Source organism: Anabas testudineus, chromosome 4 (assembly GCF_900324465.2).
Source record: "Anabas testudineus chromosome 4, fAnaTes1.2, whole genome shotgun sequence".
In the NCBI taxonomy this organism is placed as follows: Eukaryota; Metazoa; Chordata; class Actinopteri; order Anabantiformes; family Anabantidae; genus Anabas; species Anabas testudineus.
In genome coordinates, this window is record NC_046613.1 from 20342914 (window position 1) to 20367959 (window position 25046).

Consider the following 25046-nt stretch of genomic DNA (forward strand, 5'->3'; position numbering starts at 1 on the left):
CATTTATCGAAGCTATTGCTATTGTATATATAACTCAATTGGCATTATGGTTGAAGTGATTTTGACGGCAGGAAAATATTATTTCAGTGTCCTATCTTACCATCAAGGTGAGTGAAAACACATTTTGTCACTGCTCTGTGTTAATGTGTGAGCTTTAGATTTGCTGCTGCTGGTATTTTCTTACCTGGCTAGCTGGTTCCCCATTTTTTATGCTAAGCTATGCGAACAAGCTGCTTCCTCTGGCATCATATTTAAAGCACAGGTGTGATAGGGGTATCCATCTTCCGACCTAACACTCTGCAAAACCGCGAATAAGCATGTTTCCAAAATGTCAAACTATTAATTTGACAGCTTTGTGTTTAAATATATTAAAAGCACATTATTCTTACATGTAAAAAAATCATCCTCCAAAATAAGATAAAAAAAAGTGTTTATTTCCAAATATATCCCTTTGCTTCCTATGGACAAACAGCAGTTCATAAATTAAGAAAAAACACACACTTCATTGGTTTCTGAAATATCTCCCCAGAAAATATAATGGATTGATTGTAACAGGGTTCTGTTTGTAACAGCAGAGATGCAATAAATCTAATCAGGATTCTCTTCTGTGCTGTTGGCAGTGCAGCTGAACCACCGTGGTGCACTGAATGCACAACTGAGGGAGTGAATTACACCACAAACTGCGCTGAAGAAAAATACATGCCTGGGGAGGCTGACATATTAAAAAAAAAACAAAAAAACAAAAAAAGGAGTCATGAACAAACAATTACCTCAATATACTGTATTGTCAATATTACCAGAGTCTGCAAAAACATAAATCCCTTTGGGTGTTTTACTTTTGTTTTCCTATCTCCCCCATCCTGTAGAAAACCCTGTACTTGTTCTTCAAAGCATTTTAACAGGGGACTAAATAGTACAGTATAAATGACAGATAGAAATATGACCAAAAAAAATTTGCTCCATGCTCATTCTGTGCCTCTGCCTCAAAGCTGCAAGCTGATTCCAAGCAAAAGGACAAGGTTACAGGCCCCATGGGAGTGTGTTAATGGTATTATATTACACTGCCAAAGCCTCTGACAATATTGTGCCTTATTAATCATTGATCTGGTTGCTGGTGTTAGTTTCAGTGCACTGGGGATTATGTTCACAGTGCTAAAGGTAATGATACATGATGATGATACACAATTCTTTAAGGCGATGAATGTACAGCCGGAGAAGATGGCACAAAAAACAAATCCACAACATCATGGCCATTTGATTAAAATATGACAATAACCCATCACAGTGTCCTCTTGTCCTGTTGGTTTACAGCTGGTCAATAACTACAACTAGATAAGGTTTCAAATTTGATATTTCAATGTTGTTTTCCAAGACTAAAACTAGATTAAAAATAATCTTTTGTTCCCAGAATCCTGCTCCAAATTAACCTTGAGGGACATCATATTAAAAGTGAGGAAATTGGAGCTCACTGAGTTATCAGTCCATTATTCGCATATGAAATTGTTTTACTGGAGTCCTGAGGAACCCTTAAAAAAATAAATCACAGGTCAGAGTTGATGCAACAGCCTTTCCTGTCTGAATTGAGTTCGTCTCAGAGGAAGGGATGATGTCTTGTTTCTGTTCAGAGTGGGGAAAAAAATGAATGTGTCCTCCTGCACTTGTCCTCTGCTGTCTGTTGCAGACGGGCAGCTGAAGAAACAGAGAGGAGAGCGGAGAGTAGAGAAGAGAAGTGGAGAGGAGAGGAGAGGAGTGGAGGACAGACAGAGAAAGAAAATATCCATCGTCTAGCAGCATCTGTGCCCTTTAGTTTGTCCGGAGCTGGTAATCTGCCAAGAAATGTAACAGCAGAGCTTTAACACAGCTTTTTTCCCCCTTATCACCTCTGCACTTCACATCACTGCCAATTTAAACCATATTAACTCACAAACAAGATTTGCACTAGTACTAGCTGTAGTGCTTTGCTACTAAATCACATCAACAGTATTTAATACACCAACTTACTGAGAGTGTTTCCAAAATAAAATGATAAAACCCCTAAGACAGGTTCCATATGAAAACAATCTGATTTTGTTGTTTATTCAAGTTGCTGTGTTTTAGTGGCCTTTAACAAACACCACTTCCATAAGCATATTTGCCACTGCAGGTTATCACGGCCTGACAGACGAGGAAAGTTCATGAGTGAAATGAGGCCTTGCAGGTGTTTCTTTCTTTATCAGGTGCTTTGGTAGTTTCCACAGTGGCTTAAAATATGAGCAGCAAACCCCAGGAGCACATTTATCTTTTTCAGAGGGACCGATCACAGAAGTGCTAGATAATCATCGGGTATCAGCAGCTAGTTGAAAAGACGCTAGTCCAGAGGGGACATTAGGGGATTTTGGCTCTTTTTAAAGAATAGGTTTTCCGAAGTTTCACCCCCTGCGAACATATGACCACTCCCAAATCTCTGCCTCAAAAGTCTGACTCTCCATGTTTATTTTGATGTGTACATTGTGTTTGAACATATCCAGAGTCGTCACCTACTGCTGCACAGTACGGCTGCTAAATGCCTGTTCATCACTCATCACTAAGTCAGCACAGTGAGTCTACAGTATCAGGGTATTGTTTAATCAGTGAGTGTGTATAGGAGGTAGTGCTGAGTGAAATGTGATAACTCTCTTTTCTCCCCCCTCCCACCCTGAGCTGCTGATTGTAACAATAAGAGAAAGGTGATAGCCTCCTCCCCAGTCCCCCTAACTTCATCACTCTGCTTTCTCTCGCACATACTCGTCTTTTGTCCTTCTCCTTTCTTTCTCACTCTACTTTGCTTCCTTGCTGATGTTACAGTAACCTTGGCATTTGCTGAGTGCCAACCTGGGAGCCTCCTGGCACTGTGGCATCATTTAACCTCTGCAGCCCCTGATTCATACCTGACAAAGCCGGGAAATGGAAATGATTGATGTAATGGTGTCAGGTTCATTCCTAGGGCGCAGGGCAGGTACAAAACTTGAGGATTTCTGGCAATGGTGCAGCAGAGGTATTGGGCTTCAGTCTTTAAATCATTTGCATTTGCCCTCACTTATTGAAACTAGTGAGCACGTAAGGAGGATTTTGCTGCATTCTCATCAATATACTGTAACTTCAACATGGCAATTTACAGTGAAGTTGCTTTTTCTAATTATATTTTAATATGTTTTAAAAGTAAAATCTCAAGTTAGTGTTTTGATATTCGTCACAAATGCTTAAAATTTCTTGGTCCTTGTCTCCCCTGCTGTCATCCTCGAATATGACAGATAGGCTTATTTGGCAGGGCAGCAAATGAATGTCAACATACCAGGTCTTAGCTTTGCAAACAAATTAACCTGCCTTTTCTTTACTTTACTTTAGCCCCATTCAATCTGGACGACATAAAACATTTTTAACCAACCCTGGACAAAGAATTCTATGTCTCAAGGGTTAGCAGTTTCTAATCTCAGGATCCTGTGTGGTGTCACTCGAAGCCCCTGAGGCTATGACTCATGGTGACAGAGCCAGGTAATGGATATAATGGATGTTGCACAGTTGGGTTCATTCCTGGGGCACACACTGAATAGTCATGAAGAAGGGCCGAGTCTTACATGGCTCTCACAAGGAAAACATTTCATTTAACCTGGGGGTACTGTAACCTCTGGTTTCCTAATGTGTTTTGGAACTGATACTGCTTTTAAAGACCATAAAAAATAAAACAACAAAAATTGGAGTTCATAATACATCATGTTAGCACTGACATTTATTATAAACATTCAGCTTCATAATGTTAATTTTGTAATTGTATATTTAACTTCTTTCTAAACACACTAGTTGTTTTTAATTGTGCTTTAGAAAAGATTAGACCTCCCAGTGGTTAATGCTACTGTCAATCAAACCACCCCTACAGGCTGTTTCTTTGCATGTTAACTTTTAATAACCTAACCCAAGAATGTTTTTTTCTGAACTTAATTTAACTTGGAAATGTACCTCATTTAGTCATTTTACTCATCCAATAATGTTTTTTCAAACCTCAATCTCTCATATAATGTTAGCTTACATAAAAACATTCCAATAACCTCCATAGGCTCAGATATACATAGTTCAAAGTGGTGAACAAACTGTGTTAGATTAGCACTTAGTATCCTAGGGTCTGAATTTGTTGTTATCTTATGACCTCTCTCTGCTACTCTTTCCTCTCTCTTTCTCTCTCTGTATAATTTTACAATCAAATAGTAGTATCAGAATCTGTAGCAGGGTATAAAAAGTATGATCAGTACACACTATTTAAAAACAGCCCCCATTCAGTAGCGTATGTGTGTTTGTTCTCACCTCCACTTTGTGTGATGTACCGCACCCATGGCAATGCCTGGTAACCGCTCTTCTCTATGATCTTTAGGTAACGCACCTGGGGAATACAGTCAATTTAATTAATAATTATTGCACTGTCTAATATACATCCTAATTTGTTAAGTCGTATTCATCTTATTCATTTTAAGTTAGTGTGTGCTCGGCAGCATACTTGACACAGATGTAAATCTTTATTGGTTAATTTTGAAAATGACTTCCAATTCTCACATCTACATCTGAAGAAGCTAATGGAACTATTAAAAAGATCATTACAGTAGAAGATGTTCTTCTCATGAGGTGTTTCATTTTGCCACATCATGCAACATGTTTGAATGTTTGTTGTACACAAGATTTCTGCACGTTTATTAGTTGCTACCCCTCATCGCTTCTTTATTGTAATTGTGATTTGCACTGTGCCTCAGCAGAGAGTGAGCTGTGACACAATGTAAGAGGAGATTTTAAGTAGCCGGAAAGTTCAGAATTGTGAAAAGACTTAATGAGTTATCTATTTATTCAAGTATTAGTAACGGCCACTGGATTCTCATTGCAGTGCAGCCATGAGTGACTGAGAATTAGTGTGTTGTTGAAAGTGTGGTTAGAAAAGGGAGTGTGATTTTAAAAAGCACTCTCTATTGGGTGTTAAAAAAAAAAGATAAAAGGTCCAACCTGAATTCCAGACACAGTGAAATAAGGGATCTCAAAGTTAACTGTGATTGGTCTCTTTGCTTCCAGCTCATCACTCTCCACACTCGGTAGCCCAAAGTGTGCCCGCATGATGTACTCCTTACCACCCTAAACACACGCACAGAGAAAGAGAAAAGAAAACACCTTTAGTTTGTCTGATGAATTCTGTTCCCAGGTATCCAATAAATCATCCAATAAATATGCAGTTCTTTATGAGATCAACCAACTTTATATTCATGGCAACATGAGGCAACTCCCATTTCATATCAAGGTGAATCAGATAGAAATTTATGGGATTTAGAGTCTGGCAAACATCTTGACTCTAAACACATAAAACAGGTTAATGATTGTATGTAGTCCTAACACTGAGTCTGTTTGTATTTTGGGTGTTTCTTACTAAAACCCGTTTTTTATTTTCAAGCAACTTAAACATTTGTTTCACTTTTTCTCTGTGACATTTAAGGTTTGTCCCAATATAAGCAAAAAAAGTTATAGCTCGTCATTTATATATATATATATATATATATATATATTTATATATATATAAAAAAAAACTCATAATACAATGCACTCCAGCACAACTGCAACACCCACCGATGAAATCAATAATAACATATAGCAGCATTATCACCTTTCAGCTAAAAATTTGAAATGATAACCTTGTAAAAGTTTCATTTATGGCTGAGCTGCTGTATTGGATTCATTTAGTTTGTACGGGTGTACCTAATGAAGTGGCCACTAAGTGTATTTTGATGCCATCACACAGTTGCAGTGGGGAACCTTCTTATCCTTACTCTTGCCTACGGCTGATAAGAAAGCATATTTTTGCATAATGCACCCATAACCAATAAATGACTAGCTGATGGCAAGCTGACTAATTCATGAGAGCTCTATACACTTTGCTTTCTAAGGCAGGCTGATTGCAGAACTGCGAAAAGCTGGATGGAGCTGAAGGCTAATGGACTGGGGATTAGTGTGTTTACCACTCTCTTATCACAACATACCACTGTTTTATGTTTGTTTCCATAAACCTCCATGAAACATTACAAGTGAAGCATCAAATCTTGTGAAACTAGGTAATTTTATAGCATTCAAAGGTTGACAGTGATAAAGAATAATGTTCTGCAGAAGCACACACAAGCTGCATAACAATATGTCACCAGTAATGGCAATTCTTAACCCAGTTTGACAGGCTGAAGGCGTAATGAATTACTGAAGAGATATCTGAACTTGACAGATAAAAGGAACCTGAAGTGAATAAATGCTTTATGATATTTAAAATGTTTTAAAAAGGAGTTTATATTTTGGTGAGCGCAGAGACTGGAACAGCAAAAACTGAGAGATAAGAAAGTGTGTGTGTGTGTGTGTGTGTGTGTGTGTGTGTGTGTGTGTGTGTGTGTGTGTGTGTGTGTGTGTGTGTGTGTGTGTGTGTGTGGCGCAAGAAAAAGTATGTGAACCTTTTGGAATTTCGTAATACTCTGCATTAATTTATCATAAAATGTGATCTGATCTTCATGTAAGTAGTCAAGAGCATTAACAAATATAATGTGCCTAAACACAAAAATAAGTAATTCTTTCATGTTGTTACTTGTGACAGAGCTAAAGCAGTTCTGCAGGAACAATGGGCTGAACAATGTGTGGGTCCACAGGAAGCACCTGGTTGAGGTTATTGCTGTCTTTATTTTCTCAATAAAGACACGAAAGATCAGAATTATTTTTGGGTTATTACTTTAGGCACATTATATTTGTTAATACTCTCGACTTAGATGAACATCAGATCACATTTTATGACAAATGAATGCAGAAAACCATTGAAACTTTTTCTTTCCACTGCATGTGTGCATGAAACATGGATCACAGTGTTAGAAATGTCTAATATTTGTCCAAATACAACTTTTATTTTTAAACTGTTTCAGTTGAACTTAATGTACGATATAGCAAAACAACAGTGTCGGTGACCTCTTTAGAAGTAAAAGTCCTGCATTTAAAAGTTGAAGTCCTAAATCAGCATATACTAAAAGTAACACCAAAAGAAAGGAGAGCAGCCAGTTTTCTTAAGATTTTCCATTAATGAATCATTATTGATGTGTACTTCATACTTTAAATCCCCTTGATAACTATGCTTCGTTACTTCCCCTGCCCTGCTTTTAATGGTAGAATAGAATAAGACTGTAGCATCTGCAACATCAACATATACTTAATGTACTGAGGTATGTTGTGTTTGTAGGTCACACTAACTGGGAAAGATTTGATGTTCCACTGCACCACGCTCTTCTCAGGCACCCACTTGGCGCTGCCCGTGCTGGTCTTGAACTTGGGTGAGTCAGCGTCACTGGGCACTGGCACCAAAATAGACACATTGTTGGCAGTGGACCGGCTCTTGAACTGACTTCGAGCCTGTAGGGAGTGACAGAGGACTCAGTCACCGAGGACCTTTACAACAATAAAACCATACCCGTCTAAATTCAAATCATTTTTATTCACACTGCACTGAGATACATTGCAGTTATTTTAATGAATAAGGGCATCACTGGCACTGTGTGTGTGTTTATATGTATGTGTCACTCATCATTACCTTCACCTTGATCTCCACACGGCTGTGAGAGAACTTTTCAATCATGCTCTCGATCCATATTAGTGGCTTCACCTGTCAGAGAGAGAGAGTGGACAAGGTCAGAAGAGCAAATACAGCACTGAGATGCATCACTACAACAGACTTACCAGAGGGACACAGTGGGAAATTTACATTAGATTGCATAATAAAGCTGATTCTGGTTGTATTTCAGCATCTACCAAGACCATAACGCTACTAGGTTTTTTATGAAAGTAGTAATGAGTTTCCAAGAGTTAAAAAAAACTAAAACCAACAGAAACTGATAAAACCCTTTTAAATTATCTTGAGCTGTGTTTCTGGCCACCTAGAGAATGTAAGTTCAATATTTACTCTCCTTTTAGCTCTGTTTTGGTCTCTACCACGTCCTGAGGAACATATCTACAAACTTCATTTGCAGAAATGTTGAGACATTGTGTAAAATGTAATTAAAAAGACAATACAACGACCTACTTTGTTGATGATAAATAGTACAAAGACAACATTCACCTCCCACAAAAGTTGGGTCCAGCAAAGTAAGTCCAACAAAAAAAGTAAAGAAAAGAAAGAAAGTTGTAGAACGCTTAATAAGAAACTTGGTCTCTCGACTAAGGCAGAAATCTCTGTACACAAGAAATGAAACCAAAATCCAGTAATGTCCAGGCCCTCAGGTGGCACTGCTGTAAAAACAGCCTTGAATCTATAGTCGAACAAGCTGCATGAGCTCGGTAAAGCCTGAATACACGACCCAGCAGAGCAAATATGAAGTGTGTTGTTGGTGGAACTGGTATGCAGGTGGTGTGAGTATCTATGTGTGTGTGTGTGTGTGTTCAAGAGAAACATTTGTTTGTGTGTCCTACTCACTGTAGTGTTGAGACGGTAGGACATGAGCTCGCTCTCGCCGTCAGGGGGGATGAAAGAAATGGTCCGATCGTTCTCGAAGCGTGACAGACGGACACACTGATGAAACTTCACATCCTCCAGCTCCACTGTCTTACTCTTCTCTCCTGACACACACAGAAATACACACACAAAAAAGATTGAGAGCTTTTCACGCAGCCTTGGGGAAATCAAGGTCAAAGTGATGATGACTGAGACACACTCTCCGAGTCTCCCTCACACACTGTAAGCGCAATGTGCTACCAAATCCATCTGTCCTCCTCTAGTCCCCCACTGAACAATTATTTAGCAGCCACACACACAAACTCCCACAGTTTTCAGCCTTCAAAACCTGCTGCCATCATCTTCTTCCCCACTGAAGCCCGGTCAGTTGCCTCTGAAATACACCCACACCTGCACTAATATGTGTAATAATAAATATAAATATCTTCCTACCAATGGGAGGTGTCACATTGTTTTACTACATAACTACATGTAGTAATATACCATCAATGCAAAGGTACAGTACCATTTATGTCAGTAGGGGGTGCCTAAGCTGCCAGACACAGGAGGAGGCGATACTGTAGCTACAGAGATATCAGTATTCTACTGGAGGAAGCCCGACGTTGTCCTCCTCTGTGGCTAATGAAGGCTGCTGAGTGGTGGAAATCTGCTGTAAATGTAGATAAATCTGCCATTCAACAGTCAGCTCCACCTGCTCTGAATGCACCCGTGGACCGGGCCTGAGTGTCAGTGAGTGTGTGTGTGCATGTGTGTGTGTGTGTGTGTGTGTGTTCGAGTATGCAGCTTCCTTGTTCATTGTTCTCTCTCTCATGGGTGCGTACATGCAGGGGGGTTAAAACACGCCTGTGTTTACTGATGTGGTGAACTTGCACATGTCTCTATTGATTCTGCTTACGTATGCATGTTTGTGTGTGTGTGACATTTCCTAATACATGAAAGTCTGGCTGAGGTCAGATCCAGGGCGAACACAATACTCCTGGAGAAGCAAAACAGGCACACCCTTCAAAAATGCTTCTCTTGTTCTCAATGTTTCTATGTCACTAACACACTAACACACACAGTGCACATACAAAACATTTGCATGCTGCATAATAAAGACAAGGATGAAATAAAGGTCATATGGGACACTTTGTCACTGCTAGGACCTCAGGGGCTAGAAGAAGAGACAAGTGAGAGTGTTTGCGTGTGAGTACATGTCAGAGGATGACTTAAGGTGTAACAGTCTCCCCTGTGGTTTTATCTTTAGGGCTCTCACCTGTTTCCATGCCTTTAATACACAGCAGCAGGCAGGAGCTACCTAATCTGTTTTCTGTCTGCTGTTGCACAGTAGAAAAAAAAGAATACATGCCGTGACATTTGGTAAATGCTTCTGTCCAAAGCATCTTCAGGTGGCCAGAGGAACAATTTAACAAATAACTGTTATAAACTGGGCGTTCAAGGGAGAGGGTTTGTAGCTTGTGGAGCTGAAAGTGTATTATTCACAACTAACTTGATAATTGATTGATCATTTAATCAAACAAAACTGACCTTGGGCATCATTTGCTATTCTGTGACAACACATTTAATTAACACACAATCCAAGTTGACGAAATCGCATCTCAAACTATCTTCATTGAGAGAACCTTCCCATTTTTGTGAAAATTCTTAATTCAATGTGCCGGTTTCAACATTACAAATGTAAAGTGTAGGAAATTTAGCTTTGATCTCTGTAATCACAATTCTGGGTTGCTACCAGCAGGGGGCAGTGTTTAATGATTTATACTCAGTTTGGCTGCATCCAGCTGTGATAAAAAACTGCACATCATGCAAAATGATAATCACCAAATGACGGCAAAATGATATGTAAAAGTGTATCTGCTGAAGATGAGTGCAAAACACATTTTAATATTTGTATAAACATTCAGGGCGTGGGTGTGTGTTCCTGAATCCGCCAGTGTGTTTGTTTGATCATTTTTTCTGATCATTATTTCTGAGGATGTGTTATTTCCCAGACTGAAATACACAGCAGGGGGGCTGTGGGCTGCACATTCAGGATATCCTCAGACCCTCACCTTTCATCTGCAGGGTTGTAGCCTGGGGTGAGGATTAAATCTGAGGCAAAGAGGCTAGACGGCGGAGGAGCCTTCCCCCTTCAGTAAGAAGTGGTAGGGAGGAAGAAATGTGGTCAAAGGAGAAGGAGGAGCGGATGGTGCAGGGAGGGGGTGTAGCAGCGAGAGAAATTACTGGAAAAATGAGGAAAATAGGAGGAGAGGAAAAGTAAGATGAGGAAAGATGACAGCTGAGCTGAGTGAGGGATTGTAGGAGTGAGGGCTTTAAACAGAAAGAGGTGAAGGTGGAAGGATGGCACCAGTTCAAGGAGAGTGATGAGGCAAGTTGTCAGTACAGTGACATATACAAAATGTTGACACTTAAAGTCCTGCTACAATGAAGAAAATGCTTTTTTTAAAGTCAACAACAACTTGAACTAGTTCATATTTCAGTTCATCTTTCTTTCAACATGACTTTAAACATTATTCCAGCACATTTTGAAACAAAGAGGAAGAGCTGCATTAGCTGGAGCTCATCTCACAGATCACTGGGGTCACATTAGAGAATAATGTAATGATTATTTCATTTCATTAGATTCTTCTAAAACATGCACCTCAAAGTGTTTTAGGATATAACTGTACACCTTGACTTGTCAAAGTCCTCCACTCATGTCTTTGCTGAATGTGTAAATCCACTGTGTGCACTATGTGATGTTGCTTTCTCATGCTTCTACATACGATTACCTGGAGGCACTGAGTTTGACTTGTTACTTACGGCCTGTGATTTCAAACAGCACTTTGTCATTGAGGCCCAGTCTGAGCTCCGGCATCCCCGACAGGACTACTTTGAGCTTGATACAACCCACTATTTCACTGCGCAGGACACTGCCGTTGGCACTCACCTATAAGAACAGGATGAGAACGTTACTTTAAACATAAGTATTCAATTATATGCGGAGATTACTGCATTCCTAAATGTTAATTCTGTCTTATTGGCATGTTAAAGTTCACAAGCTGTACTGATATCAAAATACCTGTGTACTTCACTTCACTTTATTTCAATAATCATGCTGCAGCACACAGATCAGCACTAAAACAAAGTCACAAAGACCCCTAGCCATAAACTGGAAGAAATAAACAAACCGACTGATACCCAGAGCAAGATTCAGCAGCTATAAACAGACGATACAACAGAAGAACAAGACTGAAAGGATCCTAGCATGCAGTGTGAGAAATGTAAGCACGGGTGTGAAGAAGAATAAAGAAGCTCTAAAACAGAAAAGGAAGTGGAAACTGTAGAACGGTGGTTAAATACCCACACCTCATCAGTTTCACGTTTGACTCATAAAGACCTGTTATTCGGTTGTCCTTGAGGTTTTGTGTCAGGGACAAGACCTTTGAAAAGAAAGACGTCACTGTTCTTTCCAGCTTTGAACGATGCAGCGTGTTCACGTATGTTTTCATATAAATGGGTTTGTCACGCAGCTTAATAAGAGATGGGAGATAAATAGAACAGCTTCAAAGAATTTACAAAGTCTAGATATTATGCTCAACATGAGTCAACATGATTATTATGATATAAATATTGTTTAGTTTTCACTACATTTTAAAAATGTAATACATTTTGCAGCAGTTACAACATTTTAAGAAACTGAAAAAGTTATATAGTTATTTCACTTTTTGCGTACTAATTCAGATTTTTGTCAGACAAATGTAATGTATTTTGTTTGTAATGTAATTTGCTTAACCATGAGTCGCAGACACATAAGTATCACAGAATCTTATACTGACATAGATATAAATGGAGGATTGTTGCTGTTAGAGACCACTTCCTTGGCAATTCAATTCAAGGAAAGAGGAAAACATTGTTTGGTGAAGTCAAAACAGACCTGGGGCTTTGACAAAGACAATTTTAGCAGTGACACAGCAGCTTAGCCTCAAGTCTCAACACTATTTTAAACAGAGTTGTTCCATCAGTTTAAGAAAGAAGATATAACAATGGATAATGATGGATAAAGAAAAACTAATATTCTAATGGTGTTACGTGTAACTATGAGAATAATATGTAGTAAACATGAATAATAACCATGTTGTGGTTCTGATCAAAGACAAACACACCATGCTGCAGCAATTGTCTCCACTATGGTGCACTTGTGTGATAAATCAGCAATCTGCAGTTATGACAAATCTAGACAGAAGCCTTCACAGACATGCTGTATTATTTATCACTGTATTATTTATAGTAAAACACATGTAGCCCCAAGAGCAAGTAAACTGCACTAATGGTAGTCATGTTATTTTAACACAGAAGTTGCCTGATGATTTCTAAGACTAGTAGTATAAAACTAAAAACTGCTAATCTGCGACTTGTTACATCTATTTTCTTTACATATTTTCAAATTGAAGATGTGAATTTGTTAGTTGTAAGTTATTTAACCAAGCAAACACCGTCCTCACCAGGAGATTTACTGACTCAATCACGTCCATAAAAACTTCATTCTTCCTGTACTTGATGCCCTCAGACCGCCAAGACACAGCATTGGTGACAGTAGCAGGAGGTCGAGGAGCACCGACCTCTAATTTGTGACCCTGCTGCGTGATGTACCTAAAAGAGACAAAGGCAGAGTGAAGTGCAGGTCAAAGTGTCGGTAAATTTAGATAGAAAACAAATGGTTAGACGCCTCATTACAGTGTTTTAGACAGAGAATTCTGAAGAAATGTAAGTACACGTAGGTTTACATTGTAATTTAGTCTCTTAACGTCCTTTAAAGATTCGTAGAGAGAAGTAATATTTTAATCTCATCACCACAATAAGATTCATAACTTAATGCAAATGGAAGTGACAACAAACCGGGACGTGTGTTTACCGTGCGTCATGAACCCAATCTCTTTTTAGTCTTTGTATTATTCGCACCTCATGATTTAAAATAAATGAATTAGTCTAGCGTGTATAAGTTAGTGAGGCTTCGCATTCATGTAGTATGAAGATTATTCATGGGTGTAATTGGAAAATGGAGATTTACATAAACAGATTTTGTCTGCGGCTACAGATAATAATGACACTTAGATGTTTAGATGTTTACATGACATCACAATAACCGCAGCACTAAGTGTCTTGAATTGGTTCTGTGGTTTTGAGGCCACTAGGAAATGCCAGAACTTGTTTGATATGTATACGTTTTCCAAAGACTTGTCCTTTTCTTTTTTAGCTTTTATTGATGATGGACAATCTTGTGATGACTGAGGCACATGTTGTTCATTACATGACATATAATAGACAAAGGACTGTTTGTAACAGTTTGAGCAAAACCTTTTCTGGGTTTCTGTTGTTGTTCCTGATCAAAAGTGGAGGGAGTAAGCCAAAACATTAAAGGCTGTAAAACTATGAAAAATGAGCTGAGAATCCTGAAACACATCATAGAGCTCAGGGAAAGTGATAATTCTAGGTGGATTTATTACTAAAGGGACCTCTTTCATATACAACATTGATGTGCCATGTACTTAATTAGATTCAGTCTTAACTGTGTCAAAAACAATTCTGTTCACAATACGTATTTTTATCAGGAAGAATCTTGTCTACCCTCTAATCCATCCATGGATCTATAGTCTCTTAGTGAGCAGGCTGGAGAGCCAGTTTGTTATACCAGTCTTGTCTAACAGTGTCCAGGGAGACATAATGACTTGTCATGAGAACAGAAGGGAGCTGTATTAAGACAAACAACATGTAAGCAGGCCTGTTTTTACCCAAACGACTGCCCCCTGCTACTACTCACTGCAGGGCTGACTGGATATTTATACCTGCAGCTACATTTTTTCCTGCTTTATATGTAAAGTGCAAAAGAGAACTGAAATTTCTCCTCTAAAATTAAAGATATACATTTTTAGTTTGGCTAACAGACTGACAGAAAAGATCGAGTACTGCAAACAACTGCACGAAGGACAAACTGATTTTAACTGATGTATGCACACATCCACCCGTCACCATCTCTCACCTCCTTCCTTATTCTGATCACTTCTCTTCAACCTTATTCCTATTACATTCAATTGTCCCTCACCTTTTCTTCTTGTCCCCTGTCCTTAGTATTTCCCCCAGAGTCAATGATTCACATACATTTGTTGTGCATCTTTTGCAGAGTGAAGAAAATGTGCAAAGCTAGAAGTAGAGTAAACATAATAATGATGCAACTTTCATGATTTATGATTCCTTCTTTTTTTTTTTTTTTCTTGTGGATTTTCTATTTAGAAATTCTGCAGTCCAAAAACTCTGTTGCTGTAGTGATCCAGGTCGACTATGTTCATATTTCTGTATGACACTGTGCTTGCATTGTTACCATCAATGTCATGTATGATGTCCTGTGTGTTTTGTATGTTTATGAGGATTTTCCATTCAGTTGAATAAGTACAGCAAAAGGGTTGGTATATGTGTTTGTAGTTTCGATGCACGCATTGATGCGAGTCAATATGGGTACTAATAATATGTCTGTTTGCTTCAGATTACTTTCCAGATTACCGTGTGTTTCTGCAAATTGAATCACATTTAACTGTGTTGCTGATTTGTGATGTCAGAATAAAAATGAATTAAATTAATGAGAAAAGACACAACTTTGCACTTAACCATTCGTCTTAAATCTTATTTTGAGATCTTTAAACAGCAATAATTGATTTTTTTGGCCACTTGAGGGTAGCAGAAACAAGCTGTGAACTTTCTCTTCACATTCTCTCACATCGTCTTTTTAAAAGTATTGATCATAGCTGCTCTAAATTGAGTTAGCTATTTGAGTCAAGTGCCACAAATATTAACCGTGAACTGAAGCATCTTGTTTTCAGTTCAACTGTACATTTCTAATGTCAACACAGAAAGTGTTAAGTAAACAAGATTTAGATTGATTGACGGATTGAGGCGACATTTTTTCCCTCGTTTGCCGTCCCAGTTCCTCCCACCTAGAGGGTCTTGAATGCATGTTGACATGCAGCAAAGTCTGACAGAAAGATGAAAGGCACCAAGTGTGCAACAAGTGTGCTGAGGGTTGGCATTTGGTTGTTTTGCTGCTTTACTGTTTGTTCTGTTTTGCACCGATACTTCTTAGAAATGTTAATGAAAGGATTTAGAATAAGGGTTGGCATTAAACTGACATTAGAATGACAATAGCAATCATAACACACACACACGAAGATATATGTGAACACATTCACATGCATATCATCTCCGCAATCTCACTCTGTTACACCTCCGTTACACCCACCCACATACACACACACACATTTATACTCTCACCATGTAAGTAGCACTGTAATGGAAGAGAAAAAGAGAAGTTTAGTGGTTGGAGGATGAAAAGGTCAAAGAACTCAAATAGCCTGCAGACAGAGATACAGTGAATGTGAGCGTGCAAAAGAGAGATGACACTTGGAGAAAAGAAGAGCAGGCCTTTTCTGTCTGAGGGTCTCAAGTGTGTCCAGCTGATAGTGTCATTGTATTTGAGTGCCAATAGGAGCCTGGTAATTATCAGCCCTATTCAGACCGCAAACAAACATACCGTACTTGCACAAACACACACACACACACACACTTGCAGAACCTTGGTGCAAACACAAAGTACACAAAATATAACATCAATCTCAAATGAACACAAACAGCCCAACTACATCGAGACACAAAACAGTAAACAATATACTGTGTAAGTTTGAACATTTCAAATATAAAGTTCACTGTTACTTAATAGCATGTGTGCAAACAGACCCGGTGTTATAGTGGTACTGTAACTGGCTGGCTATAGAGTGAATGTTGAGCCTGTTCCTGGAAACAAATGCCTCTCAGAGGAGCCAAGAGAAGGAGAAAAGCAAAACAACCCTGAGTACACAGAACACAAAACACTTGTGGAGCGCAAGAATAGTGGTTGCTTCAGTTTATTTCACTCTCTGAATAAAGCTCCGCCATGATTATGGCCGTAGTGTCTGGCTGTACTTTGCTGAATGGAAAAAAAAAATACAAATAGGTCCATAGCACTTCAAACAGAATCATCACATACTCGTATTTTCTCTCTGCTGGTCATTTACAGTATGAAACACACAGCTATTATCTCACTGAAAAGCTGTCACGCTTTGTACTCTGATGGATGATACAGGTGCCACTTGAGCTAATGTGGCTACATTAAAATCAGCCTGGAGTGCAGCAATTACAGCCTTTGAGAGCTTGAAACTTTAATTTCATGCATTCATCAGCTTGATTAGTGTTAACATTAAATGCCATCGCACAATGCCAGTGCACATGATTGATTGACTTTTTTTCATATCTTTCTACCACCTTTAGGAAAACCTGCTCTACAGTAACTACATCACTGTTAAGTCTTGTCAAGATCAACCTGCCCACGCGTGAACAGACGCATTGTGCTTGGAGGAGGGTCATAGATAGTGCAATAGCTTTCTTACTCTTGAAGGATCTTGCTGTCGGTTGTCTGAGGGAAACCAAAGTCCATCACCTCGTCCATGAGCTCGTACACCGTCACAAAGTTGTCACGGATGCTCTCCTCCTCAAGCTCCTTGAAGTACTCCTTAAATACCTGCGCACAGAAACAAGAACAGTTTGTGGTAGGGGTGTGACGATACACTGAGCTCACAAGTCGATACTGAATTTACATTTTTAAGAAATCTTCAATGCTGAATATATGATTTGAAAAACTATCTTTTATATGACTGAACGTAACAAAATGCTAAAGAATGCAGGTGCATTTTAAAATTAGCTTGTAATAACGTCAGTTCACTTCAGTTCTATTTCCCAAGTATGAATTCTCATATGCAGTAAAACATAAAACTATATGTAAGAGTTGTAAAAGGTTTGACCATAAACTCAATTGATTGTTCATCTCTTCCCTGTCACTCTGTTACTGTTTCCACCAGGTGTCCATAAACAATTTAAAGATTCTTGTGTACTAACTTCACTCTCATCCTCTATCATTTTTTCCCACAACAATGAATATCATTACATTTTAATATCGCAAGATCCCATCACACCCCTCGTTAGTGTAATGAAAAACACTGCATGAATGACTAAAACAACAAAAAATATGACACAGAAAGTGAAGTTTAACTGTCAGTAGACATATGAAGTGATGACAAAATAACATTTTTTAATGGAGGATGATAATATGATGATTAGGAGGAATAGGAGGATAGGTCTGTGTACTGTTGCTGCCACAACTTGATGCAGATCTATTTAGAATCAGGCCATTTTGGTTGTCAACACATCTATACATAAAGAGCAGGGAGCAGCATTGCCACGTTCCCTCTGGAAAATGTGCTTAGTTTCTACTTGCTGCTGTTCAATAAACATAATTAATGCATAAGAGTATTTCCCCAATACATCTGCTTCATTAAGGACTCAGACAAATGTTTCTGAAAACACACTCACCTGGATTATTTTGTAAAGGAAGGAATAAACAAGAGCAGCGTTGGCATTCTTCTTTGTCATTGCCACCACTGAAGAAAGGAGTGTTAAGAAACTATTGTACAAGTAATGAGCAATGAGGATCAAGTCAGACACCTCAGGTCTTTTTCTAAATCAGTCATAGAATAGATGCAGATATGTGTGAACGTCTTTTAGATACTGCGAGTGGGTATAAAATGTTACCAGAATTCATCGCATTCGCAAGCAATTGAGAACATGGCCACAGGGAGGTAAAACAGCTAGCTGTCTAACGCAGTGCACTGGGAATACCACTTACTCACAACTGCAATATTATGCTACAGCAAATGAATAATGTGTAAGGAGGTTTGACTGCCTGATCTAGCAATGGAAAAAAGAGACATACACTAGTGGAGTGCATAACACATCACAGTGAATGTGTGTTCAATTTTTCAACAGACTATGATACATATGAAGCTCAGGACTTCCTACAGATCTGCAGAGAGCTCATGGAAGCACCCTTTCAGGTACAGTATATCTATTAGATGTTGTAAATGTCAGATACATTGTATATTTGACCATTTCTCTGCAGATGTAATAAAACATACCTATGACTGATGGTAGAGCTGTGACTTTCAAGTACAAAAAATGACTCTAATCATTCCAAATGCTCATTTTCCACCGACATGCTGTAGCAAATCACATTACTCAGTCATGAACTCAAATGGATACAGTAAAGGTTGCTGTGTTTGATCCACATAAAGTGTGCAGAGCCATGGCTGACCAGCGGAGTCATATCAGCCTCTTCTTCCCTCTTCATCAGTATGGGCATGAAGTGGTCGATCTCATTCATGTCCATGTTCCCCATGTAGTTACGGCAAATCAGCACCTGGGGGCAAAATGTAAAGAGCAAAGTAAGGAATTATCCAGATATAAAATATGTACAGCTTTTGGCTAAGATACAAAACCTGGCTGACAAAAACCCCAACTTTATGGATGAACATATTGCTCATGTGCTGAGGAAACATCCAAACTAGCTTAGACCTCTTCTTTGTAGCTTTAATAGACTGATGAATGGACACCTTCTGCACACATGCATCGAAGCTTATGCAGACATTGTCAATGTTCAGATGATTTTCTGGTTTGAAATGAGTAAAAAACAATGTGAAAATATTCTAAATGTAAATGCATGTAAAATAAAATCCATAAAGCTTAATTTAACAGCAGCACCATGGCTGCTTTGGTCCAGATTGAAATATCTCTATTATTACCTATAATCATTGCATCTATTGCGATGAATGTGCAGACATTAATGGTCAGCTGAAAATATATCCTGCTGACATTGGTATTCCCCTGACTTTAGTGGCACCATCATGACAAGGTTGGCAAGTAAAACTTTAATGACCACAATCCAAAAATATACATAAGCCTGTGTATGTGTGGGCTCATACAGAAGTAGATTTATGAGTCAATCTTGCTAGTAACTGGAGCTAATATGAGTCCCCCCCAATAATAAAATTCAGCCTCTTATGATCACAAACAGAAACTACTATCACTATCAAATGTCATATCTCTGCCTTTTCTATAGTGAGTTTCTTCACACATGACTTGAATTTTAAATGGCTGCATGTTGATAAAAGTCTCCGAGTCTATAGAAGAAGACCCCATTTTTTAAATCTATGACACTGATATTCTGGTATACTGACATTTAGCAAACATGCAGTTGAACCACTCTGTGAAACAATCCACACTGTGGATCCACTCAAAATATAATACCGCACATGCAAACCCAAAAAACAACAAAAAAGATGACGCAGAAGCTGAACCAGAACTGACATAGAGCTACAAATATCTCGGAGAGCTGCACAGGACTTGACAGGAGCGGTATCAGCTACTGTGTTGGCCTTTTTTAAACTAAGAGCAAATGTGATGGCTACGGCATTTCTAATCACCATTCAATTCTTAGTTTACTATAATCCTGTGAAACCACCACACCTCCTAATTTTAACACACACACACACACACACACACTGAACCAGATGATTCAGCAGTTTTGCAAGAGTCCGGACACACAGAGTTAAAGTGAAGAAAGAGATCAAAGCTACTACGCTTGAGGGATCAAGATGACACACAGGCGCACACAGACATACACACACGCTTCCACTTTCTTTAGTAGTGGATTGTATTTCACTGGGGTCACACAGGAGCAGATACAACAAAGGCAGGAGGAAATAAGAAATAAAAAAAAAAAAGAAAATTCCAGCACAGTAAAGCAATCTGAGGAGAAAAGGATATGAACAGGCTGTTGCTGAGCTTCTATGAAAGGAGGTGGAAACCACGGAGCGAAGAGTTCAGAGGTCACCAGAGACAGAGAATGAGGTATAGACTAATCTTTGTATCCAAAAGGCCTCCTTGAAAAGTGTCCTGCTATTCAAACTGTAGTTCAGAAACAAACTGTGATTGAAAATACAGTATATCCTTCATATTGTATAAATAAATAATTTGTGAAGTTTGTTGCCCTTATTGTTGTTGTTTATTCCACCATAAATAATTTCTGTGGCAACTTCTCAATAGAGCTGCCTCCAGGACATAAACAGAACGAGATCAGCAGATTTACTTGTATAATGCAGCGCACATAATCAGTTCGGATGAATTAAAAACCATAATGTGATTCATTCATAGTGGGATTGAATGTGTGTCAGTTAAACTCACATTAGATATAATAAAAACACCTGAGAGCGCAGTATATTCAGCAGAGGTAGAACACATCAAACAGAGCACCTCACACAAAAAGTTAGCATATTTCATTCCCCAAAGCAAAGCTCCACTACTTAATAATCCAGGTCTCATTAATGTCTACTGTGAATGTGCTACTTCCAAGTGAAACCACTAAGTTAGACTGTTAGAAGAATTCTCTGGTCCGTTGTGTTGGCATTTAGAAATACAAACAGGTCATATATTATTCTACCTTTTTCCTCTTCTGTCCGTCCTGACATCAAATCTGACAAAGCTGTTTGCACCAAACACTGTTTGTACTGAGTTTCTGACTCACGCTGTAACATGAGTAAAAGCTTGTAGTAGACAGGGCTATCCTCTTGCTGCAGCACAGGGGAACAAAAAGTGAAAATGGTCTTTAAATACACTCTAATGCAACTAAAGGACTGTGCCTAAATGTGGCTTAGTGGGAAGTTTCATATGAGCCTTCATGTGAGCATTTTTGCATGAAACAATGGTTGTGTGTTTCGGCCCCAGTTCCTAACAATGCAGCTGCATTTTGAGGGAAATATAAAATGGCACATTCAATGAAAAGAGGCAGCTGAAGTGACCCAGCTCTACCATAGCAGATATAGAAGAGAACATTCCTTTAAGTATGCAGTACTTACCTTATGCTGGTTTAAGTAAGTGTCACAAAAACAACAATAGCATCTCTTAAAACCACTCGTGGCCTTGAAAGTTATTAAGGAAAAATCATTGCAACAGTGGAAGTTTGTTACTGGGGCACAAAAGGCAATCAGTGACTGAGTGTAATCAATAGGAGCCGCTCGCTGCTGACCTCCAAAGGGAAACGGCAACAGACAACCCTCGCTGGGGCGAATCAGTGGGAGGCAAACAGGAACAGAAAAAGATCCAGAAACCTAAGGGTGGCTTGTGTCACCCATCAACACTCACACCACAAATCTTAAAACACAACTCCACTATGACAACAATACTACAGAATAATGATGATGTTTTAGTGACAGGTCTGTGGGGAGTTAAAATAAGTTTACTTGAAAAAATGAAATAATGGCCCCTGAACTAATAAACACTGTGTATGCTCAGTTAGAGGGTCATTGTTATTGTAGAAGTGTTTACTCAAAATATAATAAAGTGATGAAAATGAGATATTTTAGATATACATATATTAGATATACAACACATGTAGGATCTACAGCCTTCACTGTTTGGGTCTGGACTGGAATGAAACTGATCTAATTATGTAATTCAATAAAAGTGCTGTACCATGCAGTGATCTGAACAAGCTAGAATAAGCGATGTCATTTGGTGGTGGTGCTTAGAGCTAAATGTTAATGTAATTAAGTCACCTGCTACAACGAATCCTGAGGGTAACATGAGTGTGTGCACTATTGTTAATTTCATAACAATTAATTTAACATTCACTCAAAACTACTAATGTCAACTTGTACGTGGCACTACAGGAAGAGTCAGTGGGGCTTCATCCTCTAGGCACCATGGCTATTTTAAACCATCCATCCAACAGGCATGTTAATCTGAACCGAAATGGTCAACCAACCAACCAACCAACGCTGGCGTGCTAAAAACAGATCGTTAAGAGGTAAACGGCTGTAAATGAGACTATTTGGTTATGTCCAGTACCTTCTTCAAGCCAGTGACTCGCTGACATCACACTTTCTTCTTCTGATGTGCTATTTACTGCAGCCTCCTTTAGTTATTGTTGTTTTCCTTGGTCCTTCTGTGCATGTTATATTATTTATATTTCAAATTAACTATGCAACGCTTCACATAATAGTTTCGATCGGCTTGCTTTTCTCCTGGATTTGATGTTGATTTATAATTTCTAACAACACTGCTTGAACAAACCAGGACACACCCATCTGTCATATGTTTCAATGCATTCGCTCACTTAAATGTTGTCTCATCTGATACAAAAGGTGTTATATACTATGTTGTCTACAGTATAACTTCCACCATTCATGCAGGAGTGCAGAAGCTACAACTTCAGGGAAGTGGAATGGGACATTTGTGTACACATCCTTATTTAATGTGTCATTTCTTATATATTTGAGTGTTCATTTTAATTTATATCAGCTGACTTTTCAGTGTTAATTACTGTAATAGAGGGGACAAGACGCCGCCTGTGAACAGACGGCGGGAGAAGAGTGAAGGTGAAGAGCTGCTGACTTGCCCCAGGGCAGAGAGAGACGGAAAGGGAGAGGGAGAAAGAGAAAACCTTTAATCTGTACAATCACACATCCAGGCTGATCCTCCTCTCTGATGGGTATTGTCAAGCATACAAGACAGTTTCAGCCATTCCTTTTCTTGTCTTCAAATAAATTAACCCTGTGAGGTTTAGATGAAAAACTTGATGGAATAAAAAGTGAAAACGCAGTGTCGCCTTTTTATTCAGTCGACACTACTGCATAGTTTCCTAAAAACGCATTTCAAAAATTTAAATACTGTTAAGGATGCAACTAAAGATTGTTCTCAATATTCATTCACTATTATTTTCTTAACTGACTGATCAGTTGCTTAGTCTTGAAAATGTGAAGCGATGGAAGTCGATTCACTGGTTATTGTTTCTTATGAGTAATTAAAAATCCAAACATTTGATGGCTTTCTTGCACTTATTTTTAAATTGGTATCTTTGATTTGGGGTGTGCTGGATAAACAAAATAAACAATTTGATTCTGCTTCCTGGGAAACTGTGATGGACATTTCTAATTTCTGGCATTTGACACATTTCACAGACCACAGAATTAACTTTAATTTTAACTTAATTTGCTTAACCTGAATGTAAACAGAATATCTTTAGGTTATGAGCTGTTAAACTAGGGGAGCAATCTAAATAAAATGAATCTCCATGGGCTGTGGGACACATACATTTCTGACATTTTATAAATAACACTTTGCGGAAGGCAACAATCGTCATTCACTGTGGCTTCTGGGGCTTTAAAGCAGAAAGTTTCCAACTTTGAAATGGGACACATCACTTACAATAAAAGGCTGCATCGCTGCACAAGAACAAGCTCTCTGTGTGAAACATTAGGGGAACGAGTTTGGCAAGTTGAGCTGCTCTTCCTGATCTCTCTCTAAGATGAGGGCTGGAGGCTACTTGTCAGGAAATACGCGTAAAGTCTCAACACCTGATATCATTCAAAGCTGAGACTGATCAATAATAAATACAAACATCCGTCAATTCTGTCCCATTCCTGGGGTTACTATGTGTTAGGTTACTCTTTTCTAGTGGCAGGTGCTTCGTTCATAACCCTCATGTCAACTTCCCCACCACCAACAAGTCGCTCCAAACTTACCTTTCCCTTCAGATCGAGGATAAAAATCGCCGACGCCGACATGTTGGTGAAGGGAAATCCTCGAGTACACGAACTAGCCTAGAAATGGATGGGTCTACAGTAAGATGTGGGTCACTTGAGGGGGATAATATGCGCTCCCATCATCCTCCTTCCTCCTCCTGCCCTCCGCTCTCTTCAGTCGATGCGTTTCGCTGCGACTCGCTGCTTTTCCGGAGCGTCAAGTGAGCGCAGCGGTGGAGACACAGCTTCCGGAGCTGAGGCCGCCTACATCACTCCAGTACTGTGGGCTACTTCAGAAGTGAGGTACTAGTACTTCACTTAAATGTTTCCCCTGTGTGATCAGTGCATATAGGCTGTGTAGCCCTACTGTAGCTACTTGACTTCATATTTGAGATGCCTTTGCAGTGCGCAGGTCCATCCCCTGAATGCAGCCATGGCTCCACTGTGGCCAAATCTTTACTCCACTACAAAATGTAATAAAAAAATATAGGAAATTTAACATTCGGTGACAAAATAATAAAAAGATCAGCTGTATTCATGTATTGTATCTGAACTAGGGCCATGCCTCTTTATTTTTAATACTTTAACTTTACTTTAATCCTTCTAACTTAATATTTTGGAAGCATGACAGTAATTGTAAAAATAATTTCTTAACTATGACTAATTTTACTGTCAGATAAAGATCTGACCACTACTCACTGCCTATTACCTAATACTGTGTATTATTTTGACAGTTATAGATGCTGTAATTCAGATTAAAATATCTGTTCAGAACATGATTACCTTTTTACTATTAATATTTATTTGGTATTCCTGTTACAACTATCCAACAGTAAATAAATGAGTTCAAATATCATATTAGCAGCAATAATTATTATACACCATTGTAACCATGTTGAATGAAGTCAGTCTGCATATGTACTGTATGGAAGAAATATTCTTATAATAACTTATAAATGCTGAACTTTTACGCATTTACTTTACTTCATGTACTTTACTACAGATGTCCTCCCCTGCACTTTTATTTTGAAGGTAGGTCCGCATCTGTTCCTCTTTCACTG

The 25046-nt window shown here is 38.8% G+C and overlaps 1 protein-coding gene across 1 annotated transcript; it reads right to left on the reverse strand.

Moving 5' to 3' along the window:
• Positions 1-413: 413 nt before the first annotated feature.
• On the reverse strand, positions 414-24195 carry ap1m3 (adaptor related protein complex 1 subunit mu 3). Its single transcript, XM_026345541.1, has 12 exons — positions 23986-24195; positions 18668-18824; positions 17942-18009; positions 16963-17093; positions 12994-13141; positions 11312-11438; positions 8471-8613; positions 7592-7663; positions 7255-7413; positions 4999-5124; positions 4315-4390; positions 414-1826 (listed from the first exon to the last, which is right to left on the reverse strand). The coding sequence occupies exons 1-12, from the start codon at positions 24025-24027 to the stop codon at positions 1804-1806; spliced, it is 1272 nt and encodes a 423-aa protein (XP_026201326.1). The 5' UTR covers positions 24028-24195; the 3' UTR covers positions 414-1803.
• Between the last annotated feature and the right edge of the window lie 851 nt (positions 24196-25046).

Bases quoted from the DNA above. Each gene is read 5' to 3' on its own strand.
- ap1m3 (XM_026345541.1), bottom strand. From the start codon at position 24,027: ATGTCGGCGTCGGCGATTTTTATCCTCGATCTGAAGGGAAAG. The intron at 5,125-7,254 runs GTTAGTGTGACC...GCGTGTGTTTAG, and splicing joins GGAACATCAAATCTTTCCCA to GGTGGTAAGGAGTACATCAT. The intron at 4,391-4,998 runs GTTGGACCTTTT...TGTATTCCCCAG, and splicing joins TCACTGTGTCTGGAATTCAG to GTGCGTTACCTAAAGATCAT.